We start from the raw sequence: 27,605 nt of genomic DNA, 5'->3' as shown, positions 1-27,605 counted from the left end.
GCTTCTCATCTGCCACCTTCCATTTGTGAATGTGTGTGTGAACGTCTTGTGACGTCTTCTTATAATTTACCCCACTGATTCAGCACATTTAATTAACATTTTCAAATACATTAACAATATCAGAAATCTACCAGCTTCTGGGGGGATTTACAGTAGTACTTCTTTATTTGGAGCAATGATTTTTCCCTCATATATTTGGTTTTTAGTTGTAGTTAGACACAATACTTTCAGTTTACTTATTTATTTTTATGTGGTGCTGAGGATCGAACCCAGCGCCTCGCATATGCTATGCAAGCACTCTACCCCTGAGCCACCTTCTATCCCTTCAGCCCCCCTTTATTTTATTGTCATGTGGTGCCCAGGATCGAACCCAGTGCCTCACAGGTGCTAGGTGAGCGTTCTGCCACTGAGCCACAACCTCAGCCCTGGAGCAATGATTTTTTTAAAAATATTTTTTATGTCCTGTTTCTAAATTAGTTTTCTTTCTCTGATAAATCCTTAACCACATTTAAAAATTTCTGGGGTAGAAAGTTATTTAAGGCTGCTTGAAAGTCTAAATAAATCATGATCACAGTTCCCACCTTGGTCAATGAGTTTCTCCTTCAGAGAACTAAGTAGATCAGATGGGATGCTTCCACCCTGTAGAAACACAGCTCCCTCTCCCTGTGCTTATGCTGCTGAAGTGTTCATGCTTCAGAGTCAATAAAGTCCTCCCCAAAGACCAGGGAAACAGATTACTTCACTTATGTATTATCTCCTCTTAATAGGTGAGTACATTTTTTTTTTACACTGTTACACTGTGTACCACTTAGCTTGCAGTTGGAGTCCTTAGTTGATTTGCAACTTTAATTTAAAATTAAAAGGATTTAAAATTTTGCTTGTAGAGATTGCGGGCATTTCCTCCATTACCCTTCTATTTTTTCTTCCTCCAAATAGGAGCCAATCTTTTTATCAAGATGACTAGTTCCCCAGAATAAAGACAAATCCAGCCTTCCTTGCATCTGAGTGTGGTTATGTGACTAAATTCTAGGAATGAGAACGGAAGTATGTGCTACTGTTAGGAAGTGCCTCTAAAGAGACAGCATATCCTTCTTGCCCCCTCATCCTTCCTGCTGCCCTTTTTGAATTATGAGATCAAAGTCACACAAAAGTGTAGCAGAACAAGAAGATAGAAGGAATTGGGGTCACTGCTGCTTGTGAAGTCCCGCAGCCCTAGGCTACTTTTGGGGGGATTTACATGAGAGCAAAAAATTTTTGTTCAGGTTATATTGGTAGAACCTATTCTTAACTGATATATTGAATTTAAATAATCATTTATAAATTTGTTATTTTACTCAATTTTTAACCTGTATCTGGCTTGTCATATAGTAAGGGACTATCTTTTTTTTTATTAGTGCATTATAGATATACATAGAGTTTCATTTAACATATTCATAAACATATATCACATAATTTGCTCCATTTAGAACCCCAATACTTCCCTTTTCTCTCCCCTCTTCTTTCCCTTGATCCCTTTCTCCACTCTATTGGTTTTCCTTCTATTTATTTATTACCCATATGTTTTGTATTTCTTTCTTTTTTTGAAACCAAGGATTGAACCTAGGGGCACTTAACCACTGAGCCAATTCCCAGGCCCTTTTTTTATATTCTATTTTGAGATGGTCTCACTTGTGTTGGGCCTTGCTAAGTTGATGAGGCTGGCTTTGAACTTGTGATCCTCCTGCCTCAGTCTCCCAAGCCACAGGGATTACAGGTGTGCACCACCCCTCCTGGTTATTATCTGTATTTCTTGATTGGGTTGTATTTCTTTCCTCCTTTTTCTGCCCTTCCTCCTCTCCTCTTCCTCTTCTTTTTCCTTCTACTTTAATGAATAGGCCCTTTTACTTTTTAATAATTACTTCGACCTTTGTAATTGATTACATTGATTGCTTTTGGCCCTACGATAGTATTTTTTTTCTCCTTTCCCCCCATATCTTTTATTGGTGAATTATAATTATACATAATGGTGGGATTTGTTGTTACATACAAACAATATAAATTTGTTTTTTTTTTTTTAAATGACCCATACGCTGTGTGTTTAGTCAAGGTTGTTTAATAAGGGGTTCTAAAATAGACTCTAGACTTCTTAAGAATGCTTACATCTAATTTTATTTATTTATTTTTTTAGCCCAAAATTCTCTAAAACTGAGTGGATACTATATAAATAAATATTTGTTTTTCTGTTTTCATTTTCCCAAAATGTTAAAATTAAACATCATACACTTACTAATTTCTATGGGTTTTTGCATTGTGTTTATTCACTGTTGACTCATGATAGCATATTTCTTCTTATTCTGAGATTTAAAAACTGTTTTTTTTTTTTTTAAGTGGGAATTGAACCCAGGGATGCTTTACCATGGAGCTGCATCCCTAGACCCTTTTTTTTTTTTTTTTTTGGACTGGGGATTGAACCCAGGGGCACTCAACTACTGAGCCACCTCCCTAAATAACTTTATACTTTTTATTTTGAGACAGGGTTTCACTAAGTTGCTTAGGGCCTCACTAAGTTGCTGAGCTGGCCTCAAACTTGCAATCCTCCTGCCTCAGCCTCCCAGATTGCTGGGATTACAGGCATGCACCACCATGTTCAACATAACTGTTTTTAAAATAAAAACCCAAACCAGCTATTTATTCAATCCAGAAACCTTTCTTCATGACACAGACTGATTTCTAGTAGCTTTGGTGAAGATTTTTGCTCAACAGACTACTTATTAGAGATAAAACAGAACACAAACCCAGGTTTACTGTACTGGTCATAGAAAATTTCCATTAGCAGATTCCAGGTAATGCCTCCATTGATAGAATATTCCAAGAGAACACCTTGGTTACGGTTGTTTGGTGTAATCAGGCATCCATACATGAAATAAAATTGGATAAACTCCGCATTGGTGAGGTTTAGATCCACGGTGACCAGCAATCGACTACAACCCTATGGAAAAGGAAGAGAATAAAAAAAATACTGATAAAGAATATTGATTGCAGATTATAGAATTTCTCTGGTTTCTGTCCTTTGTAGTCCAAGTTGTGTCGTGGCTCTGGTTTTCTTATCATCCTTGTTGCTATGCCAGCTCCTAGCATGGTGCCCAGTACGTAGTAAATACTCGGCAAACATTTGCTCAACTGTGAGATTTTAGTATTCAAGACTTCCTTACTATATGGAAATTTCAGTATTCAATACAGAGGGTCATATATTCTAAGGAGATTTTCTATACATGTGTATTTATCTAAAAGTATATATAAATTTATTTGTTTATTTATCTATTTATTTATTTATAGTACTGGGGCCTGAACCCAGGGCCTTTTACATGCTAGCTAGGTAAGTGCTCTACTACTGAGCTACATCCTCAGCCATTTTTAGCTTGAGACAGGGTCTCACTAAGTTGCCCAGGCTGGCCTCAAACTGGTGATCCTCCTGCCTCAGCCCCCTGAATATAGGTGTTACCACTTTACCTGGCTCTTTTTATATATATTTTTAATAAGCAAGGTGAAGGGTGGGGTTAAAGAAACTATTAAACTGTCTCTTGTTATTGAATGGCATTTATTTTATATATATAATGTTTTGTTTAGTTGTAAATGGACATAATACCTTTATTTTGTTTATTTAATTTTATAGGGTGCTGAGGATCGAACCCAGTGCCTCACATGTGAGAGGCAAGCGCTCTACTGCTGAGCCCCAGCCCAGCCCCTAATATATATATATATATATTTTAAAAAGGCATCAGCTATCAATGGAATAGCACATTGGGACGGCTACTTTAATATGAAAATTTTAATGCCTATGTTTGAAAATTTTTGTATAATTTAGTTAAATCACAGATAATAGTTGCAACGCTTTTTATTTGTAGTAGATTTTAATGTCATCTATATTCATTCACTAATTAATGTCTATAGGTAGGTATTTCTTGGTTGGAAATATGTGGAAATCTAGGTCACTTAGGAGGTCCACATACTCCAGGAAGAGAATCCTAAACACTGTGTTCTTGATGTTGATGATGATGAAAATCCTATACACTTTATTATTTTTACTCTTAAGCTAAAATACTAAACACAAATAATACACTTCATTAGGATCAATGCAAACTCAAAGTTAGAGCATGGTAGAAAAAAATAGAGTTAATAGCAAATTTTTTATTTTCAAAAAATTAATTTGCCTGTCTAATCATGATTTTGGAGAAACTGTGTTCTGAAACAAAGTTCATCTTTGGCAGCAAAGGAGAATAATTATAAATTTTCTTAAAGAAAGTTCCCAACATTGCTGCTGTCATTCACAAAATAATATGCTATAAATACAAGTGCCTAGTAATTACTGACAATTATTCTTTCTTGAATAATTTCAGAAAGAATTAATTGTTGTTAATACACTCAGGAATCATCAAAGCTCATTTTCCAGATTTTTGGCTCCTTAAATCCCATATCTGTTGCAAGCTCAAGGGTTTTCAATTAGAGTTATATCCAGATGGAAGCCCCCACACACTGTGCAAGTGCTCGCCCTTCCAGGATTGAAATCCATTTAAGTCCTTTAAAAATGTGTACTTAAATATTCTCTGCACTGATACTACTCTGCATAATTAAATTGGCTGAACTGATTTGTGGTAGGAAAATACTGGAAATAATCACCGTTTTCTGATTTGTATAAAGTTGCAAGATCAGATCAATGTTGAGCATTTAGGGCAACTAGGGTAACTAACCTTCTGCATCTTGATTTACCCATTATACTTCAAAAGAGACTCAACCATTTGGGGGAAAACTTGAAGGATGTAGAAATGTGTAACCAACAGCCAAGCCCTCACCCCGCTGAAATGGAGAGCCAGCCCTGAAGCCACAGCCCCACAGACGGTACTCAATTTTCCTCCGTTCACAGTCAGCCAGTTCTGGTTGGAGGGAGCTCGATTGAAGTTGTCTTTGAGTTGGGTTGGAAGGGAGGTCTCAGGCTCATCACAGTATAGGCCACCCCACTGCTCATCACAGCTGGATGTGGAGAAAGAGGAAGGAAAAGTCAACATCAAACAAAACCCCTGCAAGCGTATTCTCATATTAGTGAAGTCAACTCTTTTTCCTAGTCCAGGATGATGAAAGGTTACTGATTTTCACAGAGCTTGCCAGAATTCACTTACCCTCCTTAACAATGCTTTAGGTTAGAAAAAAACTGAATTAACTACCTCTAGGCTTTCCTGAAATAGTGACACTTGGGGGCTACAGGTAGAGAAAAATAAATGACTTCAAAGAATATATTAAAACCCTGTCTCTCCATGACCCAACTCTGGATGGCTGACAAACGATTACAGCTGACAAGGTGAACTGGTGGGTCCTATATTTATAAAATTGATGTTTTTAATGTAGGCTTTGGGTCAATTTAGAATCTAAGAGGTCATGTTGCAAGCATCTGAAGATAATTTGCATAGTAACTGCCATCTTTGACCAAAGGACTGACTCCCCTGTTCAGGATGGAAGGGGATGTGAACATAGAACTGGGAGGTTCAAGGGTCTCCAAGGTCAGTCTGCAAAAGGGCTATGATCATTAATCAAAGGAAAGACTTCTCATGATGTGATGATTAGTGGAGGAGAGAATATGTATTCTCTAACATTATTTTCCTCCATATTACTCCACCAAAAAGTATAATCTTTGAAAATAAAGCTCAAGCTATAGTGTGAGTATATGCATTTGTGTGCTAATGTGCCCACAGTTGTACTCATACACACACTTTATTTATATTCTTCCAAACATGCTACAGCTTTCTAAGAATAATATACTAGGCCTCTTTGTCAAATATGCCTGGTAAATTGACCAGACATTTATATACTTTCTTATGCAAACAACATGGAATATCAATTAAATCATGACAAATGCATATCATTACAAATATTCATACCTAAGTGAGAAAAATATATATGATGTATTATTTTTGATCAGAACATACTGAACTCCTGAACTTCTTCTAATGACTGTTTCAAGGCTCAAGTGTATCACAAAAACACAGAAGGAAATAAAATACAGCCAATTATAATTTAGCTTTCTCCTGACAAGGTAGCTGTTGTTCAGTTCCTAATCTCTAAGCAAGAATGAAGATATATAATACCCATCAACTTCACAGTTAGCTCAATATCATATTTCAGGAAAAATGTATAACCCAAGGTAGCTTGGGAGCAATACAAAAACCAGTTTCAGGAAAACCTCCTAGATGGGATGTGAATCAGAAGAAAGGAAAAAATTTACTTACACACAGCCTCCCTGGATGCACTTCCCATGGCCACTACACATGTCTATGCAGCCATCCCCGATATAGACGTTATCTATTGCCCATGTCTGTTGCTTGTCAAAAGGAGCTGGTTGATGCCAACGGAAACGAGTGGCTTGGGACCTTGGAAGAAGAGAATCACAATGAAGGATACAGTGGAATGGAATCCCAAATTTCGTATGGGAAACTTCATGGAGTGATACCGGGGCTATTGCTAACTTATATTATTAAATTCGGAAAGGATGCCTGCCCTTGAGCAGATGTAACCTCTCTGCATTCAACTTTGGAACAAAATATGCCCTGGATTTCAGTCTCCACCACTTGCATCCTAAGACAGATACTTTTGTGCAATGGGCACACTGGTCCACCTCATGCAGCATACTTGAGGAATTCTCCAGACGAAAGCCTTAGGGACAGTATGAGTGTAAAATGGGGGATCAAAGAAAACCTAGATAATTCTATAGAGAAAACAGAGGGTGAAAAATACAACCAGATTTACTTCATATTGATTTAAAAGCAATTTGGAGAACAAAAGTTCTCCATTCCAGAAGCAGAAACACACTTGCTCATGCACAGTTTTGGGAGTGTCTTGTGAAAAACATAAGCATATGTTTTCAGAGGCACTAGATGGCAGTAAAATCCAAACAATATGTGAGGTTCACGCAAAGTGAACATTAAATGTCTTGTAAAGGAAATCATTTGTGTTTATTGATCCACATGTGTGTTGGCTTTTGAGGAATATCAGTTTTAAAGGGTACAAAAGATCAAACAACAGCAAGGATCTTGTACTTTCTAAATGAAAACATTTACATAAAATGTAGAAAATAGAAAAGAAATGAATCAGAACTAAAATCTTCTTTCTGGAAAATAAATAGTTCAGTCCAATAAGTGTCTCCTATGCATCTGTGCACCACTGATCTCTCCACAGTTCTCCTTGCTCCCCAGCTCCCATATGTTCCCCCAGCAAAGTCATCTCTGCCTAATTTTCTCCTATCACTTCCTGTTGCATTTCACTTAAACCCCAAACCCTCATGAGGTTTAGCCTGAGCAAGGCCCTCTCCTTTCCTTCATTCTGGCCACTCATGTCGAGAGCCTCACTTCCCTCAGTGCCCAAAGCAAACTCTTTCCCACCTTCCTGCATGCATGCTCGTCTTCTCTCTCACTTTTTCTATGCCTGGTTCATCCCTGTGGGTCCTTCAGATCTCTGAGGAAGTGTCAAGTCATCATAGACAATTTTTTTCTTGACTCCTTTAAAAATGTTTGTTCCCTGTTATTCTCTGTCATAGAAAACTGTTCGTTTCCTTTCACAGTATTCAGCCTAATCATAATCATGTGTTGCTCTGCACATATATTTGATGCTACCTGTCTGCTTGGAATGCTAAGTTATAAGGGAGTGGGTGGAGTTGATCCCTTTCTACTTGACATTGTACATTTAATGGACAGCACCTAGCGCTAAGCAGTGCTCTGTAGGTAGAGGGAATTTGTATCGGGGCCACCATTATCATAGAAGGCAATGTTGTAAAGATCTCTCCCCACTTGGAGCTGTGCAGCTCAGTGACTCTGCTATTTTTAATGACAGAATTTATTAACAGCTATGTCTGTTTATATGCAGCACCATCTGTAAGTAACATAATGGAATGCCATATTTTCATAACTCAATTCTTGTATTCTGATAACTAGTCAACATTTATATCTGTATTGTGTCTTTCTTTTGAATTCTTACATTTCTAAAAGGCAGGAAATACCTTCAGGGAATATTGTTTGGTAACCTCAGAGCTTATAGATAGTAAATAAAAATAAACATTCCTTGTTCCCCTAATATCATATACATGCTTCATCGAAGTTCTTATCATTTTGTGTTTAAACTGCACATTTATATGTAGTTCCCTCTGTTAGGTTATTCTCCTTAATTATCATCTTATTGTTGGCACCTATAGATTGCACTTCATAAATAGTCACTGAGAGAATATTAAGTTGATAGCAATAAAGATGCCCCCCAAAAGTAAAATAAAAGACATTTTGTAGAGCAGGGCCTGGGGTCAGCTGTGCAGGGCAGTGACTTGGTAGCTGTTGAAGGGGAGGAGAGCTTCCCAGCAGGTGTGAGGTGGCACGGGCTGCCCAGCAGGTGGTGGCTTTCCAGTCATGGTTATGTTTAATCACTGTCTGGGCAACCACTGAACAGAGAGATCGGACAGAAGATTTAAGAGCCTGATGCATTGTTGGAGTTGACAGCCTTTGTGGGGACTTCCAACCCTGACATTTTCATTTGTGCAGCTCTCTGGAGTTCCACAGAAAAGGAAACAGTGGGAGACCAGGTGAAGAATGTACTAAAACCAGAGTTGGCCAGTGGAAGTAAAGTGAGTGAGGGCTCTAATTTTTTGCTCTGCCACCAAAGAGTTCTATGTCGACGGTGAGTAATTTAACATCCATAATAAGGAGGTTACATTTGACCATTTCTAAAGCTCCTTCTCAAAAGATGATTTTTATATTCTTAGGAATAATTATACCTAGTAATTATGTGCCCATAAAACAAGGGTGCATATATCATCCAATATTACTTCATAAAAAGAAACACTGTCAGTAAGGGGAAGAACTGAAATATAAGTTAGCAAAGATCTGGAAGTTGAATCCAACCGCTAAGCCTTTCAATAAGACTCCTTATTCCCAGCACTGTCACAGTCTTGCTATGTGAAAGGGCCAAATCACTTATGTTTATGTGCTGACACTTCCCCATCTGTAGAACTAGGAAATGCTACTTCCTGACTCACAGGGGTGTTGTGAAAATTAATTAGTTCATGTTTACCGAGACCTACAAGTGTCTCGGTGTATCCCTTGGCAGGTGTCATCCTTTATCCTGAAGGTTCCTTATAATGATAGCTACCACCAGCTGCTGCTTCTTGGAGTTGGAGAAAAAATGGCCCCAGAGCAGATTTTTAATTTTTACACATCCTTGAAATCTCTCCTTTTGCATACATTTTTTAATTTATACCACTTCCTCCCCATCTAATGCACAAAGCAAGGCTACATGAGTGTTGTTTAATAAATAAATATTCATTTATGTCATCCTTAAAGAAAAAGAAGGACAGTAAAACACAATGTCTCTGGAATGACCCTTTCAGTTCCTGGGGACCTGGCCAAGTCAAGGGAACAGAGAGCAACCAGGCCAGAATGTCTGGATGGTAGTATCTTGAAGGACATTAACTTTCTCTCATGTATGCTGGGAACTAGGACAAGTTAGTTTTATTTGTAGAAAACTAGTTTTTTTTTGCACATATGCCAGGACAGCTGCTCCTTGGGGTGCTGGTCAGACTAGGAACAAAGAAAGTTAAGCAAGCTAATGCTGCTTAACTTCTATAGTCTAGATGATACAACTCCTCTCTCTTTGGTAACTGGTGTGGAACTTGGGGCACTGTGGAAAGAATATATGTCCCTGGGTGATTACCACTGGATAAAATGCTGTGAGGGAGAAATGTTTTTTTCCTGGAGCACCATTGTGAAGGAAAGGAGGTGAAAGCACTGTGGTAAAGCACTGTGAGGGACAGAGGTGCTCCTGTCCTACCAAAGCCAATGGACTCTGGAGAAGTCTCCTATCTAGCCCATTGCCACAGACTCTTCCCCATAAGTATTTCCTAATAAAACCCTTTATATCACTCCCCTATTTCTGGGTTCTAGATCTCTCAATAACCTATCTCTGTCCTAGAACAAATGAGCTGTGGATCCTACACCATTGCTAAGCAGTTAGAAAGTTACTGCCAATAACATGGTTCCTATCACTAGCCTCTTGGTATGTTTCCCAACACTGCCTCCACATCTTTTAATAGATTTCAATACATTTCAGTTTCTGCTCTTTTCTTCAGGGTGGCTTCATCCTCCCACTCTAACAGTGAAGATGAGGCCCAATGACCCAGGTCACACACCGATTCACTAATAAAACAAGGAAGGATCTCGTTTCATTATTACTTTGTATTCCTGTTCAGTAGATCTTTCAAACTATTTTGCACACAACCTCTAAAAATCAAAGTTAGTAAGAGAAGATTTTAAATGAGCCACCCTACTTGGCCTTTCTTTTTCCCTTGGTAGAGAATAAATGGAGAACTTTGTAACAATCCTGGCCTAACCACTGACCGTGTGATGTTGGGGAAAATAAAATAACCTCTCAGTCTCACAGTCCCCATTACAAAAGGAAGGCAGAGGGATCTAGAGGTTAAAGGAGACTTAAGAGACATTTCTACCAATTATACTGATTTATCTTGACTGGAAAAAAAACCTATGACACATTTTGAGATGGAGAAATTGGAACACTGAATATAAAATAAAGACAGAATAAGAAATTACAACTAATTTTTTAGGCATGATAACAATATCACAGATTTGTTGTTTTAAAGTCCCTCTCTTCTAATGATACACACAAAAATATCTACAGTTGACATAAGATGCTGTCTAGGATTTGCTTTAAAATAACACAGAAGGTAGGAGCAAGCACTACTAGTTATGAAACAATGATATCAGACATGAATTGATAATTGTCAAAGCTAAAGTACGTGGAGGACTGGTAAACTATTCTCTTTAATTTTCTATGTTTAGATTTTAAAGAGTCAACATTGTGAGCAAAAATTATCTGTAGTCCTTTTAAAATCACAGTGAAAATATTAATTTGAGAATTAAAAATAAAAGAATGTGGCTGTCATTTTTAGATTAATATAGATTTTAATTAATTAACTAATTAGTTGTTTTTTTAAAAACTTGTAGCATGGGGATTAAACATAGGGTGCTCTAGTACTATGTTATACCCATGACCCACTATCATTTTTTTGAGACAGAGTCTTGCTAAATTGTCCAGGCTGTCCTTTAATTTGTAATTCTCCTGCTTCAGCCTCCTGAGTAACTGGGATTTCAGGCATGCTTCACCATGCCCAGCTAATTTTAAAATTATTTTTGTTGATAATTATAAGTAATTATGACATAAAAACAATGTATTTTGACTAAGTCCACTGAGGGCATCAAATACATTGGACCAGCCATCAAATACAAGACATTTTTTTTTTATAATTTGTAAAATATCTATTTCCTCAATGGAGATTGACTTGTAGTTAACATTAAACAGTCTTAATAATCCATATATGCAAAACACAGCCAAACTATACTTCTCTGATAAAACTTTGAAAACAATGTTAACAATGAATAAAGCTGACAGTAGTTGCAGAATTTATGTAATTAGTTTTATTCTCTATTGTAATGGAAGTAAAACTATATTTAATTTGCTTTAACAGAGTATCCAAAATATATTAATATATTTAGTAGGTGAAAATCAATAGTAGCATGAATTGTATTAGACAAAATTATTTTACTATGTCCTACGGTCCTGAAATACCAGCAATATTTTTGTAAAATAATGGCAGCAACGTTCAAAGAAGTAAAATGATATGTGAGAAGATGATATGAAAGAAAAGTCCAATACTTGTTTGGCTTGGGTGAAAGTTTTTAATGAGATAGTCAGTAATGTGAATGCTTGCAAAAAGGTTTTCAAAAGATGCTATTATGCTGGAAGTAACAATTGACAGAAATAAAGAGAATGAGGGCAAGAATAAAAATCTCTCCTTAAAAAAATGAACTTGTAGGGCTGAGTTTGTGGCTCAGTGGTAGAGTGATTGCCTAGCATGTGCTGGGTTCAATCCTCAGCACTACATAAAGATAAAAAAATAAAATAAAGGGTATTATGTCCATCTACAAATACACACACACATAATATAAAATGAACTTTTAATTCTTGAATGTTTGAAGAACCCAGCAAACATTAAGCTTAGTTATTTGGTTTTCTTAGTATGACTCCATTTCTTTGCTAGTAGTTATAGTATGTAGGAATGTCATTGGAAAATATCCTTCCTCAATAAATTTATTTGCTTGCAAAATTTTACAGCCTCCTTCACCCTCTTCCCATTACCCCAATCCTTCCACAGTTCACCCTTTCTTTTGCTTCCCACTTTTCCTTGGAACCTCTAGCAAACATTAAGTAGCTTCCATGCTGTGGCTAAAACCACCTGGCATCCAAAGTGTTGTAGTTAATCTTTAAACAAGGTGGTATCAGCAGGGTCATGAGGGCTAGTTGAAGGAATAGATCATCTTCAAACTGTGACTTAAAATAGCCATGTCACACCTGAGCCTTCCAGTGATCACTCCCCCCGCCCCCTTTTTCTCGGTGGATTTGAATTACCTGCCCTTCCATTGACCCACCCTGGTTCTCAGGTGACATTTCAAGAACCCTTGCCATTTGAGTTACCTGTTATTTTAGGACTGGGTTAGTAAAGAAGAGGAGGCAGATTCAGATGAGGGGCTATGAAATGGATTTTAGCATCTTTCTGTCTCCATTTTCAGTCTTTCTCAAGAACTCTTGGCATTCTTCCATTCCTATTTCTCCTAGGACCATATCTCTTAGGCAAGTAATAAAGATGTAGTACTAATATAGTGGTTAAGCCCATGGGCTCTGGGGCCAGACAAACTGTATTTATTTCCAGTAGCTTCCTGAAACTGTTCTTTTGAAGGTCACTGATTATCTTCTAATTGAAAAATCCTGTAAGTTTACTGTGAAACTTTTTTCTCTACTACTCTCTGTAGCTTATGTCACTGAGGACCATCTCTTCTTGCTTGATAATCTCTTCTGAATTGGCTTATGGCCACCATGTTATTTTGGCTTTTGACTGAGTCTTCTCAGTTCCTTTGTTAACCACTTCCACTCCCGTTATTGCACTTAGGAATCCTCTCTTTTCTTTCTGAAAACTCTCTTGTGGAGAGCTGATGCAGTTTGATAGCATTGTCTATCACTTCCATGCTCATACCTCCAAAGTTTATTAAATTTCCCTTCGGCTCAGATTCTCAACTCTCTAGCAAATAGATATTTCCTTATGTATTTCCAGCCATCACATTTAATTTGGCAAATTTTGACTTAACTTGCCATATTGTCCCTCCTGGAATCTACTTTAGTAGATTTAGTAGATACCACCTTGTTTAAAGATTAACTACAACACTTTGGATGCTGATACCACCTTGTTTAAAGATTAACTACAACACTTCTTCTCACTAACCTGCCAGCCTTTAAACTTCAGAGACATCTCTTGTGAGTCTAATGAAGAAGAAGTCAGTGACTGAATTTTATCAACTTTCTTTAAAATTTTCTCTAACTAAAGTACCTCGTCCCTCCGTGTTAGCTGTAGCCCTGACCCTTCTTCCTTTATCAATAGGTCATTAGCATAACACCTCTGCCACCTTCTCTTAAGTCTCTCTGTTCTTCCATTTTTTTTTCTCTTACAAGGATATTGCCAGCTCAAGAAACACCAGAGTAGTACATTTTCCCTGCAAGTCTAACCCCATTTCCTTGCTTCAATGCTTGCTGCAAGTTAACCCAACTCTACTAACTAGCAGCTTCCAGATATGAGTCCTCTGCTTTAATCAGCAACTCCTGTGCTTCTTCCAGGATCATGTCCACAGGTTCCTGCCTTGTTCAGCTGGTTCCCCTGCTTTAAAATGTTCTTCCCTTTACCCACCTAATTCCTAGCCATTCTTCAAGTCCAGGGTTCAACACTCCCATGAAACCCTGTAACTCTGGCAATTCAACACTTTCTCTCATTTCCACATCTGTAGCATTTCTAGCTCTTCCCCAGTGAAGCTCTAAATTATACACAGCATTAATTATGTTTAAGTTGTCCCTTAGGTATACTTCTCATTTTCCTCCAATGGGTTGTAACCTCCTTTAGGGCAATGAGTTAAGACAGTGGCAAAGCAGAACCATGGGCTCATGCTTGGGAAGCTACACTGGGACTTCAGAAGATTTCTTCGTTTTAAATCTGACAATAAACTTGGGCTATGGTTAACAAGTGTGATCATACGGTTAATTCATAAAAGTAAAAATGATTTATAATGCTATACATACTTCCATGCACAATTATTAGCTTTTTTTTTGGTATGGTTAAAAGGACCTCTATTTTTCAGATGAGGAAACTGAAGTTTGGAAACTTCAGTAATAATTGTCTATAGTTTGTTTACAGACTCACAGGGCTGAAAAGGCAGAGCTCTTCCTATACTACACATTCATCTTCTTTTTTCCAGGAAAATCTAACCTAACCAATGTGTAAGGCAAAGAATAAATGATAAATCTACCCCAATTATTTATTGTTGAATATAGCAATGCCTCCAGCAGTGTATTGTATCTTCTGTTTAGTCTCAATGTTCCCTTCCCAGTGAGAAGGACCAGCATCCATTCAGTTCTGCAACTCAGAAACCAGGGAGACACCTTCAATGCCACCCTTTCCCTCAACTTCCCATGTTCATTTCATCATCAAGTTGGTCTACTGTTCTTGTCTCCCTGTCTCTTAAATTTCTACACTTCTCTTCTTAAGTCCAAACTACAAGCATTTCCACCTCTTTAGGAGCCTCCTTGCATCTATTCTTATCCCCTCCAATTTGTATTCCAGTTAGAATAAGCTTTTCTGAATTTGAATCTGATCATGGCTCCCTGTCCCTGTCCCATGGCCTTTTTGGTGTTCCTATAATAAATCCTCAAATCTTTAATAAAACCTGCTCTTCATGGTCTGACATCATCTCACACCTTACTCTGCCTGCCCTACCTAATCCACATGTACAGTATCTCAAACATGCTCACTTCCTCCTACGATAGGCCATTATTCTTACCTGGAACACTCTTACCCTTATTCTTTACCTAATTAGTTCCCATTCACCCTTTATATCCTACCTAAATTACCAGTTTCTTGAGAAATTATTCCATGGTCTTGATCAAATGAAATTTCCTTATGACATCCAATATTGTAGCATCATGTATCTGATCTCCATCATTGCATAGTTGGATTGTATATTTACTTCCATGACTACTAGGGTATTTCTGGCTAATAACTCTCTCATTGACCTAAAAGGTCTTTGAGGCAGAGATACATCTCATTTGCACCAAGATCCAGTGCATAATTAAGCAGTTCAAAAGTATTTGCTTTATGAGTGGATAATTTGCTTCATGAATGAATAATTGCTACTGATGATTACTGACCATTTCAGTTTGATTGATGAATGGTTTGATGCTAATTTGTGGACAATCAACTTTGGTTTACTTTCACTACCACTGTGGCAAAAATACTGGGATCCTAACCTATGGTCACATGATAAGTGAGTGGAGAAAGCGGCAATGTCACATGGTCACAGTCATTCCCAACCCTTATTTAGCACAGATTTTAAGTTGTCAACATCACATTTATTTATGGCAAAGAGCTACAAACTGAAATCCTCAATTCTGGCTGGTGGGCCACATAAACATTTAACATTTGAACACATTTCCAGACCACAAGACAGTCAGCTTAACCTAAAACAAGAACATGCCATATTTAACATGTAGGGGAATTAAGAGTTGACAGAGTATAGATATGTTAACTTATGTTTGAGGAAAGTGCTCTGAGGCTGGCATGTTGTTCTAATGATCTTTGGCATGTGGCAGAGCATGATAAGAAGGGGGTCCAGCCTGGGTTACAACCATGCACATTTCTTTCTGAATTACCCAAAGGGCTTTGTTATAAGACAGTGTCACCTTGAAGACCATTGTGCAACATGAGCCTTGAGGGTAATACAGTAAACAAACTGCAAATTTTCAATACGGTAACAGAAGGTAAGAGGAGTAAATGAATGCTCACCAGATTTTTTCAAATATCATTTGAAAGGGTCAAAATTCTTGTGGGTATGTGCAAGAGACAATTAAAAGATAGATTAAAAGATGAGAAATAATTACTTTTCTTGAGTAAAAGACTCCAGGGTATAATGACTAGCTGGAGTAAATCTTAGAATGTCGCTTATTTGCAAAATGCGGCCGAGTAGCTGGGTAATAATTCATAGAATTCATAAAGACTTAAAAGACTGCTGCCTTAATGGAGTTTTTTTTTCTATTTTACTTATTAAGATCGCCTTAATAATTCATGCATGGCAATACCTTTAACGAGCAACAAAATCTCACGTATCTCATTTAAACTTGGCAAGTGTGCTGACAGTTAATATAGCCTCGTGCCTCTGAGCCAGCAATTGTAAAGCAGCCCTGGGCTGTTAGTAACTGAAACCATCACATTTATGATAATCCCAAGAAAAGTTACATCCAGATGAATGGTTGGATTTTATGGCCATTTGCTAAGAGATTTATTCATTCTTCATTTGTGGGGAGGCGACAGAACAATAATGAGACCAAACTATAACTCTTATTCCACATGCTGCGTTAGTTGCTTCTTTCTTAATGGCAGAAACTGATCACTATTTTCTTGGAGGGAACAGGAGTTTCTATCAAGATTTTTAAAGTTTTCCTATGATAAAGACGTACTTTCGATGGTGAAAGAGTCATATTACACTATTCTACTAAGCAGTTAATCCTCTGCCTTACCCGAATAGCAGAATAAGTGCACAGGTAATTTAGATTCGACTTCTTTACCAGCATTTACCAGGCAATTTTCTTAAGCCACGACCATTTCCCATAGACACAGTGAATGAAGCATTTACAACTGTCTTTCACAGAAGAGAATGCTCCGGGTGATGATTCTCAAGATATTGTTCAAAATAAAATTCCCAAAGCAGAAGCTAATGTTAACACAAAATTATTTGCTACATCCATTCATATGATAATGCTCACTACATTATGTCAGTATAACTGGCAAATATGCTCAATTTAAATCTATTTTGTGTTCAACTGACCTATTTAAATTATTTGTTCTTGGCATCTCTAAATTTGGTTGAAAAAGTTGGTTAATGGAGCCAATGTTTTCTTCTATAGGCCATTCTTTAAAAAATATTTTTAAAGTAAAGGCCTTGATTTTGGGAATATTCAGAATAATGTCACCACAAAAACAAGCTTACCTTATTTTTATTAAGATTGCCTTAATAGTTCATATATAGCAGTACCATGGACAGGTAACAAAACCTCATCTATCCCATTTAAACTTTCTGTGCTAAAATATGCCAATGGAAGTTGGGTCAGTTCATGCAGAAGCATCCCTACCTAGTGTAAGGCGGGAGAGGCAGAGTGATTCTGGTCCACTTGTTGAAAGTATCTGACACCAGGATCCGCTGCAGATGATAGCGATTGCATTCAACATTGGTAGGCAGACAGTCCCTCACCAGTGGGTGCCATGACAATCCAAGATCCACTGAGTACTCCAGTTCAATAGCTGCAACAGGAAACAGACCCAAGAACCATAGTCACTTATCACATTTCTATATTTTATTTTCAATCAAATGTCAATTTGATTTTTCCCTATATTTGTGTTTCTTACTCTGAAATGTTTCCCCATATTTTGTACATTATTTATTATGTACATTATTTATTATTTTTAAATTTCTATATTGAAATATTTCTGTACATTATTTATTATTTTAAAATTTCTATATTGAAATACTTCTGTACATTATTTATTATCTTTAAATTTTTATATTGAAATACTTTTTATTTCAAGGAAATATGATCTAGTGAAAAAAGTAAATTTTGCTGAATCCTCCTTTATAATGAGAAACTTTCAGAGCGATTACAGCAAAATTATTGCTTCATAGCTATACATGTTATATATTTATAATTTAATATCATACTAGTAACATAAATTATATAAATGCATTAAGTGCTATATAATTTATAACTGTAAATTAATGTATAATGTTCATTTAATTATTAACACACAGAGAATATATTAATTATATATTTTAATGATCAGTCTTTAAATAGTTAAAAAAACTGAGCAGAATTCTCAAATTTTGACCTTCCTACAGGAATTCTGAATGTCAATTTTGCTGGTGATTTAAAATTCATGACTATACAAGTACATATAAAAATCATATTGCTCACTTACTGGACTTTAACTTTTTGAGTCAGAATGTACCTATTGAAGACAAAATTCAATAATATTTCAGAAACTCACAATTCATCTATGTATCACACATGGACTTATCAGAGGTTCTGAATGGTCCTAGAGCAGAGGCAGCCACAGATGTTTGGCCCTGTCTGGAGATGGATGACTTACCATAGCAAGAGTCTGTGACTGAGCAGGAGGCAGCAAAATCTATCTGTAGGAATGAATCCTCATTCACAGCAATGTCTGTGGTGACCACATAACGGGTGCTGGCCTTTTCAATGAAGACCAGGGCATCACCTGTAGAGCCACACACGGGCATCTTGGTGCCCCCTGGGTGGAGCAGCCATTTTCTACTATCCAGAGTTGTGAAATCATCCTCCAAGACTGTATTACCAGAAATATTTCCTCCAATAAGAATCTAAAATAGAGTAAAAAAAAAAAAAAAAAAAAGCAACACCCTAAATTCTCAATTTGGCTTTAAGGTACGGGAAAGTTCAGTCTTTTTGTTTGTTTGTTTTAATCTGCCAGTCTGTTCAGAGCTGGCACTATACAGCTAGCATAATGTTAGGGGGCCTTTCAGAATGCTCTTGTTTATGTGGTCTGCTTGCCCATCTGGCAAGAAGCTAGAGAAAACAAATCAAAGGATTGACAAAACCATTCACAGCATTCACTGGCCAAACTGTGCCTTTGGAAACTATATGTACCCAAGCTGGGAAAGCAAACTTTGGCTTACGTGTGATTATTTTCTAGGTAAAATTTCTATTTACGGACACTTGTACCCTGAGGCATTTCAGTTCCAATTCATTCAATGGACTCTACTGTTTGTTCACAGGTACTTTTTCTATTCTATTATGTATGAAGTTCCTTTAGGGCAGTCCATAAAGACGTTGAGCAGATTTATTCCTCTTTTTTTCTTTAAAGGCCAGGAAAGAAGATTTGAAAATGGCTGACTTTCTGTGGCACCAATGCCAGTTTTGCACATTTTCCTTTCAGGGAATTATAACCTTGTATCAGGCTTGATAAAGTTGCTGGATCCATATGGCAGCATTCTTTATGAGCAGGATCTAGGCCTTCTGTTGCATGGTTTATTTTCATGGGCTTATGCAATTGAGGGACCAGAGAATGAAAGGAAGCTAAAGCCCTTATCTAATCTAGCTGTGGGTCCTTAGGCAAGTCACTAAATTGGCCTGGACTTCCTATACGGAGTTAGGGGATTGGACTAAATGCTTTCTAAGGCCATGTTCAGCTCAAGTGACAAAAATTAAAATAGTTAATCCTGAAGGGACTGACCTGATCGATAACCCAGGGACTGTAGAAGTGCCCATTTTCAGATGGCTGCCACCATCGGAGGCGAGTAGAGCCAGAACGGGCTTTCAAAGGTATCTCCAGGGCAATGTACCTGCCCACGTTGCTGGAGTTGCTGAAAAGAAACTCTTGAAGGAGACTCCAGGTGAGGCCACCATTGAGAGAATATTGTAGAAGCACAGGCTGGCTCCTAGGGTCTGGAACACCTTTTCCACATCCCAGTCTCATGAAGAACTGCACAAATCTGACATTAGTAAACTTTACTGTAGACTTTTACTTCAATGAGAAATCCATATTATAACAGAATACAAGCACCAAAGATATGTGGGGGGAATGAATGGCTTTAAGGAATGATGATTTAATGAATGTCCAAAGCAATCACTTCAAAGCCTGATTTTCCTTTTTAATGTGAAAGGGAGTTAATTAAATGTGAAGTGTGAAAAATGGCAATTCTGTGCCCATATTTGGATCTCAAATCTCTCCTTAGAGGAGAATCTGAGGGAAGTGAGCATTCTTTGCACCCTTTGGCTGCTCCATAAGATGATGGGAGGGATCCAAAGGCTGTTCTAATTTGGGAGTGTGTAGTTATCTACTTAAGATAAATTGGATTCTAGTCCTTAGTATTTGAAAGTAGAAGAATGGAATTAATAGAGATTATGCCACGTTATCAGCAAAATCAATTCTCAGGTTTCACCAGTACTTTTACAGATCTCGTATCACTGGTTTTGGGAGACACATTTAAATTCATCAGTTGTAGCACCTCTTTGCAAAAGGCCAGGCAGTTTTGGAAGAGGTGTGTCAAGCCTGGACCTCTTTTCTGTCTTTTGTGCCAGAGGCAGGGAAGCATGGGTGTGGGTGGTTGGTGGTAGCCAGCTGAGCCAGCCTCTATCTGTTGCTGGGTCGGGGGATGGATGATGCTGGCTGCTGAGAACTGTGGCAGCCAGCCAGTGGCAGCTTTCCTAGCTGGCAGGGAGGTGGACAGAGCAGTAGCAAGCAGCTGGGGTGCCAGTGAAAACGAGCTCACATGTTATCTTTGGCAGGCAAGCTGCTGGTGCCTGGTCTGGACACTACGATAGATGGTAATACAGAATAAATTTCATGTAGAACTCAACATATATGCCAAACACGAGAAATGTAATGGGGCTCATAATAAATGTTATCAGTACCATATAAAAAAAATTCATTCCTCATGATTTCCCCACCTTCCATTTATTTGTCTCATGACCCTGGAAAAATTGGGATCTTACATGAAGCATTGTCAGGTCAATATATGCAAATCCTACACAGCATGCTACTGAGATGAGCTATATTATGAAGCTTTTAACATTGGATTAAAGAAAACATACGTGGCTAGTGCCTAGTGATAGTTACACTCATAAAAACATTAATTATTTACAGAGAAAGATTTTCAGAATATAGTCTACTTATATTAGGAATATGTTTATATTAATTTAGTAATAAAATAACTACCAAGTTGTTGGTAGTTAAGAAAAAGCATATCAGAATTACTTATTTGAAAAACCTAGTAACTTCTAAATTAGAGAAATTAGCTTCTGTGAAAATCTGAAGTAAAATGTATCAAGTTAAACTATATATATTAAAATGGAATAAATATAAGTAAAGTCTTACTTTCTATAACTGCAAAATTATTATATCACAGATAGAATTGTATTTTATATGAAGTGTGATAAAATGTATGATCAATAAAGATTTAGGTGGAAGAGGCAATGAATATGTAAGACATATCTTAAGATACTTTGAAATATTTCGAAAACTAAAAACACGATTTCTTTGTTCACTTGCAAAAATAGGTCAGGGTTCCATTTTATACATGTTAAATTGTCTTTCTTAAGTTTTTGGCTCATCAAATGATCAAGGGATACACATCTTGACAGGACATAATCCTCTGAGCCAGTTTAAAATGTTTGTTTCTGAGTGACTGTGCTCAATTTAGAAAATGACTTCTTAGAATATGTGAGTGAATCATTGGAAAGATGCTTATAAAGAATAAGGTCATGCCTCAAATGTTCTTAAATAAAATTGCTAGTGGAGATAAAATTAACTGTGAATAATTTAAGGATGTATTGCATTTCAACTAAGCTCTTTGCTACGTGTGTTATAATAAATGTATATAATTTCTGCATAGTCCAAGTACTAATGAAAAGTGTGTAGAATGTGGATAAAGAAGATGCAATATCATCTTCTTGAAGTTAAAGTAAATCAAACATTGTCATTTGCCAGTCTCAAACTTACAAAAGAATAGATATTAGGTTTTGTCTGTTTAGCTGTACTTCATTTCTGATGTGGCTATTGAACTAATCTTTCAGTGTTGACTGGAAATGATATGAACTGTGTCTTAATGGAGGCTCCCACCAGGAAGAAGTCCAGCATCTCTAAGGGAAGGCCTTGTCCTTGAGATCTCTCTGCTTCTTTCTGTTTTGATTAGGTCCATTATCATACATTACAATGCAGTCTTCCAATGATTACCTAGCGTGAGATAAATCCAGGTCCCGAGTCATCAACATGCGCAAGCCATCCTCATTGAAGAAGAGGTTGTTTCCACTGGAAAGGATTCCACACTTCCGGGATGGCTTTCCACCACTCATTAATAAGAATCTATCAGATTCCAGTTGACCTGAAAAAAGTGGGAAATGTAGTTTACCCATGAACCCCAAGTATAATTATTCTATTTTAAAAGGAATATGGTAAATACATTTTGTACTTTTTGTTTTATTTTTTTCAGTGCTGGGGATTGAGCCTAGGGCCTTGGGCTTGTAGGCAAGTGCTCTACCACTGAGCTACACTGCCAGCACCACCATATAGTTTTTAAATATAAAGTCATAAATATTAAAGTGTATTTTGGGAGAAGGCTCCTTTTCAACGTATTAGTTTATTTGAATTGTTTAGCCTGGGCTAGTATAATCTAAGAGCCCACATGATAGAAGGAAAAATCTTTCCTTGAGGATTAATAGTCTGGCCAGATGGGTCTCTCTTTTTTATTATTCCACACTGAAAAAAAAATGATACTACATAGTCACAGAGTGTGTGGCCCCAAAGTGAAGGAGAATATACAGGCTTTTCACCAGTCTTTCCACTGTGTCCTCTCTAATGTGAGGATAGTATTAGGCAGGGATAACAAAAGATTTTTTAAAAACATGGTTTTAATAGAAGAAATTTTAGTGTAACTTAATAGCTCCTATTAAATAATATGTGTGTGTGTGTATGTATGTATATTTTGGTGCTGGAGATTGAACTCTGGGTGTTTTTACCACTGAGCCACATCCCCAGCCCTTTTTATTTTAAGATAGGGTCTCATTAAGTTGCCCAGGCTGGCCTTGAACCTGCAATCTTCCTGCCTAATGCTCACAAGTTGCTGAGATCACAGCGTATATTACTGTGCCTGGCTTAAATAATGTTTTGAAAGTCAGCTTTCAACTGTATTCAGCTATTCATCTTAGATTTCATATATTTTTATTGTAAAATATGCAAAACATTAAGTTTACCATTTAAACCATTTTACAGTGAAAAATTCAGTGACATTAAGTTGTTATTTGTGTTGTGCAACCATCACTGCTGGTAGTTCAAGTTTCTCATCACCCCAAAAGGAAAACTTGTACCCCCATTAAGCAGTTACTCCCCATTTTCCCACCTCCACCCACTGGAAACCACTAATTTTTCTCTGTTTCTATGGATTTACATATTTTGGATATTTCATATATATGAAATATATACCATGTGGCCTTTTGTGCTGGCTTCTATCACTTGGCATAGTGTTTTCAAAGTTCATTCATGCTTTAAAATGTATTCATATTTCATTCCTTTTTATGGCAGTATAATGTTCTATTGTTTATCTATACCTAAATCTAGTTTTAATATGTACTGTAAACCCATAAATATATAGTTTTAAGGAAAATTTGGGAAAAACAAAGAAAAATTTTTAATCTCATTATCCTAATATAGATAGCTATGACACAAGACTTTCTCTTAGAAAATATTTTTCCATAGCTTGGTCATAGTGCATCTACAATCTAAATGCTTTTATATAATCATTACATCATGTACATTTTTTTATGTTGTGACATTATCTTCACATATAATGATGCTGGATTTAGAGGTTTAAAAGCAAGCTCCAAAAAGCGATGAGAGGTTCTTTAGTGAGTTATTGGGAAAGCAATGAAAGGAAGTTAGATTTCTGATAAATCATTTCTTCCCATCCAAGAAGACTAACTTTCTGGAGATATTTTCGAAAATTTTCATTAATTAGAAGTTACATGTGACATAAAGGGTAAGTAAAAATGGCCTTAGTTTTTTCTCTATAAAGGTCCTGTTCGCTCTTGATGATTATTTAAAAAGTGGAACCCTAATAAATTCAGAACTAAATGAACTCTTCAGTGTTTACAATTATTTTGATAAAATTGATACTCAATTTATAAGTTCTTTCATAAAGTTACACAGAATTTATGAAAAGACTACCTTCAAAATCATCCTTAAGAAAATCAGGATTTTTGGTGCTTATTTTACAGGTTGGACCTGAGTAGCCAGGATCACATATACATTTGGTTCCATTGACACAGCTCCCATGTCCATTACACATCTCTTCACATTGGGGACCAATGTAGACATTATCAATGGCCCATGTCACTGGCTGAGAGCCTGCAGGGTAAAATCCCTGATACCATCTGAAACGTACAGATCTGGAAAAGAGGTACAAGTCTTTAAAAAATGAATCAACAGAACAATACACCTTTAGAGTAAACACGTCTGATCAATAAGCAATGGGAAGTTACCTCCTGTGTACCACAATCAAGAAGCAGAAAATATAATCTGCCATTTCAGGAACAAAACTACATTCTCCAATCTCCAGAAAATTTTCAATAAGTTTCTTGCTTCTGGCAAGCCCATTGCAATTCTATCAATATGTAAAAATCCTACCACCTGACCTGCCCACCTTTTTCAATACTTCATACCTCAATGAAGATTCCATCCCTATCATGTATACCCTGCATAACAAACCTTTTAATTTTTCAAATTGAGGTAAACTTCATATAGCATAAAATTAACCACTAACCATTTAAAGTGTACAGTTCAGCAGCATTTACACAGTCACCGTATTGTCTCTCTTTATCTAGTTATGAGATATTTTCATCACCCCTAAAAGAAACCCCCTTTGCCCACCCAGCCCCCGACAAACCACTAATCTGCCTTCTATTTCTGTGGGTTTCCTATTTTGACATTTCATAGAAATGAAATATATGTGACTTTTGTGTCCAGCTTCATTCATTTAGCATAATTATTTTAAGGTTCATCCACATTAGCAAGAATCAAAATTTCATTCCTTTTTATGAATGAATAATATTCCACTATATCAATATACCATTTTTTTTATTCATCAATTGATGAACACTTGGTTGTTTCCACCTTTTGGCTACCGTAAATAGTGATGCTATGAACATTTGTGTATAGTACAATATTTGCTTAAATAAGTGTTTTGAATTCTTTTTGGGTAGAATGGTAGTGTAATTGCTGGGTCTTATGATCTATGACTAATATTTTTATTTCTCAATATCCCTTCCATAGTTTTGATGGAATTTCCATTATTATAGTTATCATAGCTGGAGTTATTTAAAAGTGTGCTAATTTCCTCACTTGTAGAAGCTTGTAGAAGCCAATGTCCATATGTCCCTTTTCACATTTTCGATGGTGTCCATTTCTATTTTTCATACACAGTAGATATTCAGTAAATTTTTAAGAGAAAAAGCAAGAAATCACCTATATTTTTAGTTTGCAATTTCTTAATTTTTAAAAAACTCAAAGATAAATAAATGAACTGTCTTATGTTAATGATGATAAATTAGCTCCTTGGAAATAATCTACATATTTAGGTAGCAGTCTAGAAATAGTTTAGTATATTTTATCATATATAAAACTCAGTTCAAAGAAGATGGACTTATTAAATAAATTAATTAATTAAAAAAAGAAGATGGATTTATTTTAGAGAGGGCAGGATATAGAAATGGCACGTATACATACTTTTGTGCATTTAGAATCTGTCCAATTTCCTGTCATTATAGAAACTGAATTCTTAATATTTTTTTATTATTTGAGAAATAGAACTCAGAAGTCAAATACTAGAGCTGGGGATGGATGGTGAGAGGGAAATGTATTTGTTAAGCTTCTAAAATTTAGAAAATAGTAAAGGAGGTGGAGTCAAGTTCTTACACATAAATTTAACTCTCATTCCTTGTTTATATCAAGACTCCAACTATACTGAGCTGCCCCCAAAATGCCAGTTCATAATTAAACTTATTTTCAAATACTTGCCAGAGTTTAGTCTTGGCAAGAAGCACTTCTTACCTTTTGAACTTCCAGACTGCTGAGCTGAGGGAAATGGCTGGAGTTTTCCTTTGAACAAAAGCCTACATGGATTTTTTTGAACTTCTTATTTATTCAAATGTTCTGAATACAAATGAACCACCTTGGTTGGATATTTATTATTGTTCACCTGCCTTGACAGAAACTGCAGGCGTTATGATAAATGGTATGAAGGGTATGGTTTTGCTGTGGTTCCCTTCTGCCAAAATCTTATTTTGAAAATCCCTCATTCTCCTTGGTGAATGTCAGCACCTGTCCTCCTAAACCAGTGTTACTGAAAGGATCTGTTTTCTAAACATAAACTTAACATTTCAAGCACACAGCACTGCCTCCATTAAATAGGGTTTTTGGTGGACTCATTATGAAACTGCATAAAGCAAAAACAATTAGAAAGTTTAAAGACAAAAGATTCTAGACTAAAAGGACACAAAGGTGATGTGAATAAAATTAGATGGAAACTCAATACTTGGCTTTTGAATATAAATGGGCAATATGCAGAGGCAAAAACATCAACATTTGCCACCTGAAAATATTTGATATATTTGTGTGTGTGTTTTTGTGTGTGTGTGTGTCTTTCTGTAGTGTCTAAAAAGTCACAGGGGTAATTTCAATGTAGATTTTATATATTTTTAGCAGCTAGCACTTGAGCCATTACTATGTGCCATGTTGAATACAAACCAAGAAATGGTTCACTGAGTTGGAGAAAATTTAACTTTTGCCTTCCAGCAATTCATGCCTGTGTGCATTTTAAAAACAGTGCTAATTCCTTCCCTGAAACAAGGACTAGACAACAAATTTTTCCCCTCACAGAAATGGCTGAAGGCAGTTTGAAAGGTAGGTTTATACCACTCTGAGAGTGGGCATGCCTCCATAACCCATTTAATTTCTTCTCATAGAAATAAAACAACACAGACTACAAAGGACATGACAGTGTAAATTCTGTACACAACAATATAGGATTGTATTTTGTAAGTGGATTTTTATCAGTGGGGTGAAAACTCAGATGTCTGCATTTCTCTTGTTCAAATTTCCAAAATTATGTTGCCATTGTTTAAAAGTAAGCAAAGCAGAGCAGCATCACCAGCTGCCAAGTGTGGTGGTCTCCATGACATGCACATTGTCCTGGTATGGGCATCTTCATTCAGGGGCTCTCACTGGCAGACTTTTTTGACCGTAATTCAAAACCTTCAGACAGCATTGCCATTAATTCCATATTGGGAACTTGCTGAAGCAAGTCTCAGTTGGTTAAACAATCTAAAATCATGGCCTACCACCTATCTTTAAGGATTTTTTTTCTACCTAATAATTCTTAGCTGGGCAATTGGAGAAAACCAGGTCCACGAAAGGGAAAACTTGGCACTTCTCAGCAATATAGTGATGGAGTTTGATGGAATGTTCTAGTCATAGGTGTGTGTCTGTTTAAGAGACAAAAGAACATAAACTGGGCGACTGACAAACAACAGAACTTATTTCTTACAGTTCTGGAGGTTGGAAGTTTAAGATCAAGAAGCAAGAACATTGTGTCTGGTAAGGCTTGCTCTGGGGTTCACAGATAAGGTAAGGTAACTGTCTGGAACTTCTTTTACAGGACAGTAATACCACTCATGAAAGCTCTACCCTCCCCAAAGACCCCACTTTCTAATACCATTACTTTAGGGGTCCATATTTCAACAGATGAATTTTGGGGTGGGGTAGAACATGAACGATCATACCTCAGTACTGACTGCCTATGTGACTGGATAGCCAGGCTTTTCTCCCTGACTACCTGCCCACAGGCATGGTC

At 36.8% G+C, this 27,605-nt stretch overlaps 1 protein-coding gene and 1 long non-coding RNA gene across 2 annotated transcripts in view; one reads left to right on the top strand and one right to left on the bottom strand.

Annotated features, from left to right (window-relative positions):
• The window catches only part of Reln (reelin), a 470,436-nt gene that overhangs the window by 37,245 nt on the left and 405,586 nt on the right, over nucleotides 1-27,605 (bottom strand). The window contains exons 43-50 of the mRNA XM_015488375.2: nucleotides 23,924-24,144; nucleotides 21,938-22,085; nucleotides 19,436-19,694; nucleotides 18,314-18,563; nucleotides 17,302-17,470; nucleotides 6,258-6,398; nucleotides 4,830-5,007; nucleotides 2,775-2,968 (exon numbers count right to left, since the gene is read on the bottom strand). Coding sequence (XP_015343861.1) covers nucleotides 2,775-2,968; nucleotides 4,830-5,007; nucleotides 6,258-6,398; nucleotides 17,302-17,470; nucleotides 18,314-18,563; nucleotides 19,436-19,694; nucleotides 21,938-22,085; nucleotides 23,924-24,144 — 1,560 coding nt within the window. The remainder of the gene's footprint in view (nucleotides 1-2,774; nucleotides 2,969-4,829; nucleotides 5,008-6,257; nucleotides 6,399-17,301; nucleotides 17,471-18,313; nucleotides 18,564-19,435; nucleotides 19,695-21,937; nucleotides 22,086-23,923; nucleotides 24,145-27,605) is intronic.
• The window catches only part of LOC125611394, a 32,091-nt gene continuing 30,880 nt past the window's right edge, over nucleotides 26,395-27,605 (top strand). The window contains exons 1-2 of the long non-coding RNA XR_007341587.1: nucleotides 26,395-26,656; nucleotides 27,302-27,349. This is a non-coding gene — a long non-coding RNA (uncharacterized LOC125611394). The remainder of the gene's footprint in view (nucleotides 26,657-27,301; nucleotides 27,350-27,605) is intronic.

The sequence above is a fragment of the Marmota marmota genome, unplaced genomic scaffold, assembly GCF_001458135.2.
Source record: "Marmota marmota marmota unplaced genomic scaffold, marMar, whole genome shotgun sequence".
NCBI classification, from domain to species: domain Eukaryota; kingdom Metazoa; phylum Chordata; class Mammalia; order Rodentia; family Sciuridae; genus Marmota; species Marmota marmota.
Note: the sequence above shows the minus strand (reverse complement) of the source record. Positions and strands in the feature narration are given on the sequence as shown.